The following is a 12,094-nucleotide window of genomic DNA, read 5'->3' on the forward strand; positions in this document are numbered from 1 at the left end:
GGGCTAAGGGGTTGGTATAGCCCAAAAAACACCATATTCAATACCAAAAACTGATTTGGGGGGCTAAAAGGGCCAAGGGCTGAGCTAAACATAGCTCTTTGTTTAGCCCTTGAGCTTCTTCTTCGTGGGGACCATGCTGGTGGTCCAAAATTCTGATCAACAAAATCAATGGCTGAGATTAAAGGACAAATAATAAAATAACATGGTATTTAAACTTATAGCCCTAAGGGTTAGAGATGGTAGAAATTATAGCTCTTGCTATTTGCATGAATAGTGATTATCGGGGGTTAAAATTTAGCCTTTTTTGCCCCCCACAGCCGGAGATGGCCTAAGGTTTGAGTGAGGGCTCAAAAGCCAGGTCATGCCAAAAACCCGATCAAGTCCGAAACATATCCGCCCAGTCTGGTTCTGTAAGCCATGCCCATTTTCGCCCATAGTTTATTGCCAACACTCAACAAAATATAAATAAAAACATAAATTCTGTAGTAAAATAAAAATAACTTCTCATTTCTGTGAAAGTTATTATATTAAAACTTTCCATTACTGCAATTAAACTTATTAGATCCATGAGCTTGAATTGAAAAATTATAGTAAAGACCAAATTTGTATACAAAACTCTTGCTTTTTTCATTGTTTATTTACTCTTAGTCTCTTACCAAAGCCCCCGTAAAATAATTATATCTCATCTCCATAAAAAAAAGCAAGAAAATAAATTTCTTAAATTAATCAAACGAGACCCAAAATATTTTGCTCCCATAGAAAAACTTATGTTCTCTTTGGACCAAAATGCAGCCACGACTTGTCCTCATATTGGATAGGAAACACTCTTCCTGGCTTTTTGCAAGTATTTGATATCGTGGCTAGGTTAGGCATCGGATTAAAACAAATAGGGCCAACATTTTGTTTTCCTTGTCTAGACGAATTGCATAATTGCAGGACGTCTTGTTTAGTGCAGTATAATACAACATAGTTGGTGCATTGAGTTGGATCATGCATAAGAATGCAGCCATTAAGGAAATGATTAGAATATCAACTTGTGACCAAGTACCAACAATTTCCTTCAACAAATCATAATATGTATTTTCCACAGCAACTTCATGGAATCATGGATACATACACGCCCATTCTCAATTCATGGACGATGTCCGTCTTTTTAGGTAATATATCTCAAGGCAATAACTTCACATTAGGGGCAAAGTTCTCCACAAGAATAAACAAGCTTGAATTGAAAATCAGACAAGAACGAAAAAAAATAGAAAGAAAAAAAAGCTTTGGGATGGGAGAAAAGAGGACAAGGTCAGACTCTTCATTCTTCAATCTGTACTAGATTTTCCATAAAACACATAGCTACTGATTAACAAAATTTTAGGATTTCCTAAATCCTAATAACATTACAGTTACAACACATAAGAAAGAAGCTAATTTGCACTTCTGGGAGCCCCCGCAACGTTCACTACCGGCTCCATTCAAAGTCTCCTCCATATCTCGGAGTGGCGTTATTCACACGGCTCATATCTTCTGGCTTTATAGAGTTTGCATATGCATGCCAACCTATAAGATACGGCAAGATATACTGCAGAGAACACGTGGACATGAGTCCTAACAGGCAGGAATACAGCAAAACTAGTAGAGGACAATACAAATGAGTGGAGATCATACATTGAAAGCAGAGTTGAGAACAGCAAACTCTGCTCTGGTGACAGGAATATAAATGTTCTCTTCCAAGTTGATAAGCTTGTTTTGAACACCTTGAATAAATTCCAAATAATCATCAGTTCATATCAGAAATAGAATGCATCATTGACCAAATGAGGCTAATATTATATTTGATAAAACAGAATGACCAAGTATCGTCAAACTTTTAAATGCATAAATTCTGCCAGTGCATTTACATATTTCATTGTTTAAACATGAAGCATGCTGTTGTTTAATGGTAACTAGAAAGTCCGTACTTTGATGAGCGAATGAGAATACGCGTGCCAAAGGTATTAATTTAACATGATACAATTATATTGACAAGTGATCAAAAATGAACAACCACTGCATCAGATAACATATGATTAACAGGGAAGGTACTATTGTAATGTTCATCACAAACAATTTAAGGAAAAAGAGGATTACTTAGGTTAAAGAAACGGCCAGATCCATCTGGAAGAGGTTCCACCTTCAACACCTTCCTGACCTTGCCTTCCTCACTGCACAAGAAAATAATTTTCAATATTTTTTTACTTTTACTATAAGTAATCATCTAATGAGGAAGGTGCAGCGCAACTTGTGTTTGGAGAATGTGTATAGAGATACATGGACTGATGGATATCACAGTATATATGGCCACAGTACCAAGTTCTTTTTGGTCATACAAAACCAAGCTTATGATATATCATGACCGTAACGTTTTTGGTTTTTAATCCAAATTATGACTTTTATGTTCAATGTATGATAAACAAGATGTAAAACCCAGGTAACATGTCATTAGGGAGTTCAAACTCCCATTCTTCAGCATAAAATGAACAAAATGGAGTAGACATGGCACCTTTTCCCCTTAAAGGGGTCATGGAAAAATTCACAGGACTCCCTCGCACCAAGGCTCACTATGCTTCCAATTTCTGTCACTGATAGCGAAAATACCTACACAAAGTAAAGTTTTCATATATTTATACATGCATTATAAGTCCAACCATCTTTCAAATATTAGGAAATGAAAAGTGAACAATCAAAATTATAGCCTATAGAATTCAAATGTTTGAAAGTAGGAGTTTCCAAAGTAAACATATAGCATACTAAACCTTCACAATTACTCTTCAAATTCTATAATTCCACAAACTAATCACTGTTCGTACTAACAAAATATGCACACATCACCTGCTTTCTGCTCCAATCATACACACGCACACCTGCTGCAGGAGCAAACTGAAGTAGCACAAAGCCTTCCCTCGACATTTTGAATGCTCCCGACTGCAGAAGACACCAAATCATCTCATCACATCACCATCATTCCCTACCCTCTATGGCTCTATACAATCAACACAATGCCCTAAGAACAAAATGAAGCACCAATCACTAAAGCATACATCTAAAGCCGTAAACTCTGGAGCTTTGGGCTCTACGGTGAGCGCCGCCTTTCCTTTGTATATCGAGTGTCCCACATAAAACCTAGCCGGCACCGCAGTAGCTACACAACCAAACCAAACCAAACCAAACCATAAACATGGAAATTCAACTTAACCTTCTTAAATCTCCACTCTAATCATGTAACCCTAACACAAATCAAACATGAAAACTGAGCTTATAACCAGGCAAAAAAAAAAAAAAACTGAAAAAGATTCCAACTTTTTTTGGTTTCCAGATTTTCTTATCCTTCATTTTTCCGAGCAATCACAATCCAAAAGCTCCCTATTGGCTTCAAAACAGTGTTGGAACACAGAAAGGTACCTCCGGAGGGACTCTGAGCAGCAGAAGCAGCGGTGCTCGGGGGAGTTGGGGGAGTGAGCCTCTGCTGCTCGAAGTACTCAGACTGACGACATTTCAAGGCGAGTCGTCTCTTCCCAAACGACGTCGAATTGGGGGCGAACCCAAAGCTATTGGTGCTGAAAACCCTAGCTTTGCTCGGAAGGGAGTGGTTAGGGTTTTGAACCGCCACCGGGGAAGATAGCGAGTACTCTAGCTTCAGCATCCTTAACCTTCTGTCTCTCTCTCTCTCTCCCTCCCTCTCTGTCTATTATTCATCCCGGCTATGATTTCCAGTTGTGGGCCTCACTCGGCCCAATATCATATACACCTGGGCCTAATTAGCCCAAGTTAAATAACACTGGCCAATCCAATTTCCGTGTCACCCGAGAACGAGTATGTCCAGACCAATCCGATAATGTTTCTCCCACAAATTAAGAAAATGTTCGAATTCTTGATTTTGATCTAAAATTGTGGGTGTTACTATTTTTCGGTCAAAATCACATATTTTTATTTTCTTACTAAAATTTTCTATTTTTTAATTATAATTTTAAAGTATTTTTCAAACTAACGGAACTCAAAAATTAGGTGTCCCGATTTTCTAAAGTCGGATAACAAAAAAATAACAAATGGGCTTCATCGCGGAAAAAGGCGCGGCCGGTTGTCACTTTTTCAGCCTCAGAATTAGCACCGGCTCTTCTTCTTCTTCTTCTAAGCAAAGCTGGGAGCTTTTCTCTGCGTTTTGTTAATGTCAAATGTCGTCGTTGTGTTCGTTAGGGCTTGCGCCGCAGTTGAGTCATAAGAGTGCGAGCTTCTTGTTCTTATTCAAATTCAAGAGAAGGACTTTAACCTTCGTCCCCAGAGTCACTTCTTCTTCTTCTTCAAACGGCGACGACTCTGTTTCGGCGCCGAAACCAAAGCAGGTACAGTATCTCACACTCTTAGTCTTTCTAGAAAATTGTTGCTTCATTTTGTGTAATTGGGTTGTGCTTTGTTTTTGTAATGGTAGTTGGGCTATGATCTTTCTGAGGACCTATTCGGGCTTGAGGGTAATCTGAAGCCAAGGTCAGTAAAGTTTTCATCTTTCGGAATTCCATGCATTTTTTTGTGTATATTATTGCTAATGGTACATGGGTTTTGGCATTATTGGCCAAATATATCTTAATTGGTGACCAGAGTATAAGTAAACTAGCCATTACTTTCTACTAAAGACTAGTCTGTGTGAATGGTTGAGCTTGCCTGCTTTTTCCTTTTTGCTGTTTTACAAAAGGTATTACTCATATATGTTGTTCAATGGTATATTAAAGTGAATTTATTGGGGGAAGATATGTGAAGTATGGTATAACGATCAATCTTACTTTTAGGAATGCTAGTTTGGGTGCGCGAAAACCAAGCTCTTGGTTCGGTCCAAATGGTCAGTATATCAGAGAGCTACCGTGCCCAAGTTGCCGAGGGAGGGGATATACTCCTTGTACTGAGTGTGGTATAGAAAGGTCCAGATCAGACTGTTCACAGTGCCTTGGCAAGGTATGTGCTTTTCCCGGCTGCTTGTATAATTTCCTATATCATCAGTATAACATGAGATTGAGAAGAAGATGAACTTGATATGAAGGAGACTATTGTCCTTGAATCAGATATATAGTTCCACTATCAAATCTAGTTCCTTTTGTGTAATTTGGACAGTTCCATACGTGAATAAGATGATGAGACAACAAGAGTTGCCTAATTCCTATCTCACTATTTCGTAACAGGGCATAATGACTTGTCGTCAGTGCATGGGAGATTGTGTCATATGGGAAGAGTCGATTGATGAACGGCCATGGGAAAAAGCTCGCTCAATGTATCTTCTTTACACCTACTTAATCTTCATTTTAGTTTTTAGATACTGTTTTATTTTTGTATCGTTAGCATGTACATATCAATATTTGGGAGTTGTTAAAGACTGCAGAGTAATTCTGGATTTTTATCTTTTCCCATTCCCAGTTCTCCACTTAAAGTGAAGGAGGATGATGAAGTTGACAATTTGGAAATAAAACTGGATGTTAAGAGAAAGTCAAAGCGAGTATACCAGTCACCACCTCCTGAAGTTGGACTGAAGATTAGCCGCTCTCTGAAAGTTAGTTTTCTGCTTCAACCTTACCCGACATGTTGCATGATGAAATAAATATATATCTTATTGCATATTAGCTATATATGATGCCTGCAATTGAAGCTATCATGCACAGAGATTAGCTACCATACTCTTCGCCATCCCAGTGGATCCAGTTCGTAGATAGCATGCTTGCACTTCTGAATAAGAATCTGGAGATTAGAAGTGCTTTTTATTGTTTTCCTGTCTTACTTTTCAGTTTTGCATTTGCATATATTAATTATTGTAGTGTTAATATGTACTGGCCATACATGAATTTAATCTTCTTTGTCTAGTTGGATGATTGCAGAGTCTAAATGCCAAAACTGGTCTATTTAGTAAGAGAATGAAGATTATCCACCGTGATCCTAGGCTTCATGCTCAAAGAGTGGCAGCAATTAAGGTCTGGAACTGTAAGATTGAATATCTTTGGAACTTCTGATGTTTATCTTTGATGACTGTCCATTCGAATTTACTTGTTAAAAATGATTGTCTCAGGTGATTATTTATTTTTTTTCTGTAGAACTAATGTTGCTAATTAGATCACTTAAAATATCTTAACATTGAGGGCTTTCATGACTCATGAGAAAACCTCAAATACAAAATCAAAGCTTCCACCAATGCTATTTCTAGTTCCCTGTTCTGGAGCTTTTACTGCAGAGAAAAGTAACTTTCAATTATATATAAATCATGCCACCTGTGTGTTGGCTTATTATTATCTGCAGAGATAAGTTAGTGAAAAGTTTGATGACTGCATTATCATATGGATTGAGAGCGAGAAATGAGCGAGAAATAACAGAAGAAGAACACTAATTCTGAATTTGAAAATGAAAAATTCAACTGAAGTTTCTTATATGCATTGCAGAAAGCCAAGGGAACTGCCGCAGCTAGGAAGCATACCTCTGAAACTTTAAAAGCTTTCTTTAGTGACCCAGAAAACCGTCGCAGAAGGAGCATTTCCATGCAGGGTCAGTTCAGTTCTTATACTAAATTACACGTTCATTGCAGACAGCTTTTAGTTGAATATACTATGTTTCATACTCACATCACACTGCCTCTTTTGTCAGAACCTTACGGTGTAATGGTTGATCTTGGTTAAGCTTTTCAACTGTTAGTTCCTGTGCAATGTGTTCCCATTCTAGAACCTGGGAAAGTTTATTTGGTATGGCACCAAACCTGACTTTGATCTGTTTTGTCCTTGTATGCAGGCATAAAATTTTACTGCAGAAACTGTGGGCGGGAGGGGCATAGGAGACACTACTGTCCAGAACTGAAGGCTAGTTTGATGAATAGGCAGTTCATCTGTGGCGTGTGTGGAGAAAAGGGTCATAACAGAAGAACCTGTCCAACGTTGAGCCGTCCCAAAAGCACTGTTAGAAGACCTCACCATTGCAGAATATGTGATCAAAGAGGCCACAATCGAAGGACATGCCCCAAAGTGATTGGACCCAAGTTTATTGATGTAAAGAACGGGTTTCACAGTTCTGTAAGCCGAAGAACATACAAGTGCAAGTTGTGCAAAGAAAATGGGCATAATAGTAGGACATGTCCTACTCATAACAGAAATGTACATCCCTCAAAGATTGGTCATCAATCTGAGGAAGGAAATCAATGAACATTTTTCTTTCTCACCAGAACAAAATTTTCTTGCTGACTGCTATCCTTATAAACTTGAGAATATGGGCAGCAAAAAGGTCCAAAGGCCAAGGCTGAACTAAAAATAGGCTTCTAGAATTGCACCGATAAAAAATCTGGACTAACGATCAATTATGTGTTTTCACCCGATAAATTCTAGAGGCATGTAGACAATGATTAATCTAATGACTACTTTGGAACATTATAGAACTTTCGCTATTAAAGACTAATCTATTATTTTAGTTTAAATGGAGGGCCGGCGCAGGCCCCGTGTGCACTACAAGACTGGAACAGGGCCAGTTGGTATTGGACTTTTGGGCTCTTGTGGGCTATTTTCATATTCAGACTGGGCCGAAGAGCCGTACGCTCCAAGCCTCCAACCAAAAAGTGGGAAAGAAGTCAGTAGTCATAAAAACGAAAGAGGCGGTTGGGCAGAGAGCCACGACGTCGTATTAGAAAAGAGGTAGAAAAGGTCGTCTTCCCCGAATCACAAGGCCCCCAGTCTCGCCCACTTTCTCCTCTAAATCCACACTCCCGGCAAACGGCTTAGGGTTTCTGATCCAAACCGAAACGCAGCCATGGCTATGCAAATTGGTCTTAGCAGGGTCCTTCTCATAGCTGGAGCAGGTACTGTGCCTCTGTAATTTGAGCCTCAATTTTGCTTTGCTGAATCAATTAGCTCTGTTCGATCTGAGCTCCGATTGTTCTATCTACAGGTTACACTAGCTCCATCCTCGTTAGGAACGGCAAATTCTCCGACGTGATCGCTGAGCTTCAGGTACTATTTTGATTCGTTTTGCTGTGCTTGTTTACTGCTGTTTATTATTTTTCTTTTCTTTTCTATTTTTGTACTATTTTTGCTTATTTCGATCAGTCAAGTAGTTTTTTTTTTTTCGACGAAGAATTGTGTTTTCAGAAAAATTCTGGAGCTAGTTTTGCTTATATGTTATTACTTTGGGCGGTTCTATTTGCTTCTGGCAGGCTTTGTTGAATGGATCAGGAGAGCAATCAGAAGGTGATTCTGATAAGATTGCATCGCAGGTATTGACTGAATTTGATAAACCAGAGTTAGATTTTATTTTTTTTCGGTGTCCAATTTATTCGTATGGATATGAAGCTTTTATATGAATTTTTCAGATGTATAACCGATTGCTGGATGAGATACGCTCTGCACGACAAACAGTTGTACTGAATGCTAATGGGGCTGGCCAAGGTACCTCACTATTTTACTTGAATTTTTCGAAGAAGTTCTTAAGCTGGTTCGAGTTTACTGCTATTCTGTTCTGAATTATGCATTTCGTGATGTGAAAGAAATATTTTCTAATTGGTTCTTTTTTGTTTTATGAAACTCCTGTGTTCTTTAGGTAATTTGACATCACTTATAGTGCCAGCTGCAACCTTGGGGGCAGTGGGTTACGGTTACATGTGGTGGAAGGTATGCAGATCATATGGATATGCCTATTGTATTTCTTCAATTGCGTCTGTGTGTTGTATTTTTTTTTATTCAATGGATGGGGACTCAGTAATCTAAACTTTTTTTCTCTTAACAAATGGTTAGGGTCTTAAATTCTCGGATCTCATGTATGTGACAAAGCGTAATATGACTGCTGCTGTTACAAACTTGACAAAAAGTCTGGATACTGTAAAAGAAGCTGTTGTCGTAAGTTTCTGCTCTCCTGATTGTGCAGAAAAAATTTCATATATAATGTGAAGTTCAATTTTATTTGCAGGATTACTTGATATGACTCGAGGAATATCTGCAAACTCTTAAACTGTGTTTAACTTTCTTTGCTTGACAGAACACGAAGAAGCACCTGACACAGAGAATCCAGAATTTGGATGATAAAGTGCTGGAACAAAATGATCTCTCAAAGTCAATTAAGACTGATGTATGCTCTTTTTGCATCTTATAAACTTTTATATTTTAATTCCTAGATGCAAAAATTATATTTAGAATACATGCTTATCCTTTTACATGTTTGATGAGGGTCATCTTGTTAAATTCCATGCTTTAATTTCTGATATGATCAAAGTTAGTTTACATTTAATGAACCTTTTACAACTGGTTCTTCGATGTCTTTTCTAGCATCCATCGTCACCATTTGTCTGAAAGTTCAGTTTTTAATAAGTTTTAGTCCAATTTGATGGCAGTGGAGTCCTGTATTGTGTACTTTTCGGGTAGTATCATATAGATATGGGTATATGTTGGATTCAGTAGTATTATACATGAGAATACATTATATTGGTGTTCATTGTCTCTTACGTTTGTTTGCAACTTGTGAAACAGGTTGCTGGAGTTCAACATTCTCTCACTGATCTGGACTTTAACTTGAGTCAACTGCAGAGCTTGGTCTCTGGTCTGGTGAGTGTTACATGGGCTCTGAGTTCTTTTAATTTACCCTATAGTCTTTCTCCTCTCTCTGAATTTTTTCTTTGATTTGTCGTAACTTTGTTTCGTCTTCTCTTTTCTCAGGATTGGAAGATATGTTCTCTTGAAGAAAAGCAGGTAAACTGCTTGTTTTTGTAATAAATAGAGAAGCCATATCTAATTGATAGGAGCTATAGGATTCATATTTTATGATGCTTTTGTTTAAAATTTAGTTTTCTACACACTGTAAGTTTAAAATTGACTGCTTCGCAAGTAAAATTAAAATAAATAAATAAATCTTTGATTTCGCAAATCTATGAGCGGCAGCTACTATGTACATCTTTTGTCTGCTTAAGGTTGTTCTGACATATATATGCTATTCAGGATTTCGCAAATATGGGTGTTGCTTACCTTTGCAACTTTGTTAGCGGGAAAAAAGTTGAAATGCCTGGAGCTCTTCAGGTCTGTACTTGCTTTTTGGATTTATAATTTGTTATTGATGCTGCTGGAACTTCCATTTCTTTTTCTTATGGAAGTTGAAAACAATAATGTTGATTGTATCAGTGATAGATAATATCACGATCAAAGATATGTCCTGCCATCAAGTTCATTACTTCATTGTAAACTACTTAATCTGTTGTTGGTCTCCAAGTGGGAAAGGGGGCCTTCGGCATTATTAGTCTGGTTATTTCTAAGGAAATGCATTATTAAATGATTATCGACTGATTCTCCAAAGCAGCAATCAATCTTTTAAATGCTTTATACACTCTTATTTACCTTCTACTGAGGCCCTTAGTACTGTCTCTTAGTAAGCATGTTTATTGCATGGATGCTCATGTTTACTATTTCTACTTGCAGAAGCAACTTAAAAATTCTGATAATGCACGGGGTGGCCGATTACTCTCATATTCAGAACCAAGCATAATGGTATTCTAAGAATCCTTTTACTGATGTTTGTTGACATTATTATGGTTGGAAGCAGTGAACACAGGACATGGAGCTGTATGCTCTAGATTACATTGCAATAAGATGCTATTTTGTTAGCTGCTGAATCTCGATAATTAGACCATTAAGATCTGCTGCTTGATTGTACTTGTTGTCACTTTCTTACAGGGGCTTAAAGAAATTGCAGATACTGTGTCCGCCCGTTTGAATAGTGATGGTATCGTGCAAGATGATATTCCCAAGTTGGAAGAGCCTTCAAGGAACCTGCTGAGGTCAGAATTGAAACTGTCTTGGGTTTGTTCAACCAATCATGTGTGATGTTTGCATCTGTGTTTTACCAACTATGTAGCTATGCATGCATGAACTCCTTTAAGTTTTCTATCAACAGCATACATAATGAGAGATTTTTGTTTTGTGCTTAATTTTGCAGGTCGGTGTCAACCAAGTGCTGATTGTAGCATTCTAAACAAGATAGCTTCTTAGCCATGTGGCTACTGCAGCGGCTTATGTAGGTTCTACATTCAAGTTTGAATGTATACAATCTCAGTTCTCACTTATTTTATTTTTTCGAAGCTTCGGATTATGGTGAGAATGAAGTAAATATTACTTTGGACTTTTGGAGCTTATGACATTATTTTGTCAGCTGAACTAGATGAAAGTATACTGTTGAACTGATTGTGTGAGATGCCATTATAAGGCTGAAGTAATGGTATTGATATTTCTTTTTCCTTTTTGATCAGTTCTAGCTTATCTTTGTAAGATGAATTTGTAGTGGATGTTGCAATGATTAAACTCGTCTATTTTTGGTACAAATATGCTTGAAAAAGTTATGTTTATTAACTATCTACTTTGCCCGACCCCAATCAAACTATTGAACGACATTTATCAAATGAACAAAAAACATGCACAAGTTCTTTTACAATTGACCTAGTGCAGAAGCCTAGAATAGAAGTGGAACCCATATAATCAACCTTTTAATGACACTAGTTACAAGTTTCCTCCATCTGTAAGATATGTGGGGTGTTTTTTATTTTTTTTATTTTTATTTTTATTTTTTTGAGAATATATGTCGGGTATTTCTCATGGAGAAAAAACCAAAAGAAAAAAATAATTACCCAAAATTGGCTATGTATATGCGAGCGAGACTAAGCAGAAGGAAAGATGTGCCGTAACAATGAAAAACTGCCCCAGTTTTCGGTCATTTTTTTTTCTGACTTTACAAAATCGTAAAGAAAAATAATTCTGGTTGAGTTTAGTTAATGGCAGTGGAGGATGATCATTTCTAGTTTTAGTATCAATGACAGGTCGATTTAGACTTGTTAAAAAAAAAATTGCGAAATTATAGCAAAAGGAGAATTTTAACTAAAAAAAATCAGAAGTCATTCAATCTTCTATATTAAGTCATTTTACCCAAACACCACCCCGACGATATATTTCTTATATGTTAGAGTGAGTAATCACTAACTAATTCATTTTCTTGACAGAAAAGAGAATTTCATTAATCTCAAAGCTAGAACGGCACATACAATAGATCCATATGTACTGCTTGTACCTTAAATCAATGGTCAAAC

The 12,094-nt window shown here is 37.3% G+C and overlaps 3 protein-coding genes across 4 annotated transcripts; 2 read left to right on the forward strand and 1 right to left on the reverse strand.

The window, feature by feature from the left end:
• Nucleotides 1-1,253: 1,253 nt before the first annotated feature.
• LOC112197963 (single-stranded DNA-binding protein WHY1, chloroplastic) lies at nt 1,254-3,728 on the reverse strand. The gene is made up of 7 exons (XM_024338948.2): nt 3,433-3,728; nt 3,072-3,172; nt 2,863-2,955; nt 2,534-2,628; nt 2,122-2,195; nt 1,660-1,748; nt 1,254-1,573 (listed from the first exon to the last, which is right to left on the reverse strand). The coding sequence occupies exons 1-7, from the start codon at nt 3,671-3,673 to the stop codon at nt 1,454-1,456; spliced, it is 813 nt and encodes a 270-aa protein (XP_024194716.1). The 5' UTR covers nt 3,674-3,728; the 3' UTR covers nt 1,254-1,453.
• Nucleotides 3,729-4,068: 340 nt separating this feature from the next.
• Nucleotides 4,069-7,209, forward strand: LOC112198188. Of its 2 annotated transcripts, XM_024339266.2 has the most exons (8): nt 4,069-4,370; nt 4,457-4,512; nt 4,812-4,974; nt 5,199-5,287; nt 5,431-5,563; nt 5,886-5,978; nt 6,441-6,543; nt 6,784-7,209. In XM_024339266.2, exons 1-8 carry the CDS (start codon nt 4,203-4,205, stop codon nt 7,188-7,190), a joined length of 1,212 nt encoding a protein of 403 aa, XP_024195034.1. In that variant the 5' UTR covers nt 4,069-4,202; the 3' UTR covers nt 7,191-7,209. The 2 variants fall into 2 exon arrangements, with proteins under 2 accessions (XP_024195034.1, XP_024195035.1); XM_024339267.2 differs by lacking the exon at nt 5,886-5,978.
• Nucleotides 7,210-7,642: 433 nt separating this feature from the next.
• Nucleotides 7,643-11,332, forward strand: LOC112198189. The gene is made up of 13 exons (XM_024339268.2): nt 7,643-7,837; nt 7,927-7,988; nt 8,192-8,251; nt 8,348-8,423; nt 8,575-8,645; nt 8,769-8,870; nt 9,010-9,099; nt 9,498-9,572; nt 9,684-9,716; nt 9,963-10,040; nt 10,437-10,505; nt 10,692-10,795; nt 10,954-11,332. Exons 1-13 carry the CDS (start codon nt 7,789-7,791, stop codon nt 10,973-10,975), a joined length of 891 nt encoding a protein of 296 aa, XP_024195036.1. The 5' UTR covers nt 7,643-7,788; the 3' UTR covers nt 10,976-11,332.
• Nucleotides 11,333-12,094: the final 762 nt, after the last annotated feature.

The sequence above is a fragment of the Rosa chinensis genome, chromosome 4, assembly GCF_002994745.2.
Source record: "Rosa chinensis cultivar Old Blush chromosome 4, RchiOBHm-V2, whole genome shotgun sequence".
NCBI lineage: Eukaryota > Viridiplantae > Streptophyta > Magnoliopsida > Rosales > Rosaceae > Rosa > Rosa chinensis.

Coding starts and splice junctions, on each gene's coding strand:
- LOC112197963 (XM_024338948.2), bottom strand. CDS start 3,673: ATGCTGAAGCTAGAGTACTCGCTATCTTCCCCGGTGGCGGTTCAAAAC. Junction 2,956..3,071: donor CAGAGTTTACGGCTTTAGAT/GTATGCTTTAGT, acceptor TGTCTTCTGCAG/TCGGGAGCATTCAAAATGTC. Junction 1,749..2,121: donor TGGCCGTTTCTTTAACCTAA/GTAATCCTCTTT, acceptor AATTTATTCAAG/GTGTTCAAAACAAGCTTATC.
- LOC112198188 (XM_024339266.2), top strand. CDS start 4,203: ATGTCGTCGTTGTGTTCGTTAGGGCTTGCGCCGCAGTTGAGTCATAAG. Junction 4,371..4,456: donor CGGCGCCGAAACCAAAGCAG/GTACAGTATCTC, acceptor TTGTAATGGTAG/TTGGGCTATGATCTTTCTGA. Junction 4,975..5,198: donor GTTCACAGTGCCTTGGCAAG/GTATGTGCTTTT, acceptor ATTTCGTAACAG/GGCATAATGACTTGTCGTCA.
- LOC112198189 (XM_024339268.2), top strand. CDS start 7,789: ATGGCTATGCAAATTGGTCTTAGCAGGGTCCTTCTCATAGCTGGAGCA. Junction 8,871..9,009: donor CTGTAAAAGAAGCTGTTGTC/GTAAGTTTCTGC, acceptor TTTGCTTGACAG/AACACGAAGAAGCACCTGAC. Junction 10,506..10,691: donor ATTCAGAACCAAGCATAATG/GTATTCTAAGAA, acceptor ACTTTCTTACAG/GGGCTTAAAGAAATTGCAGA.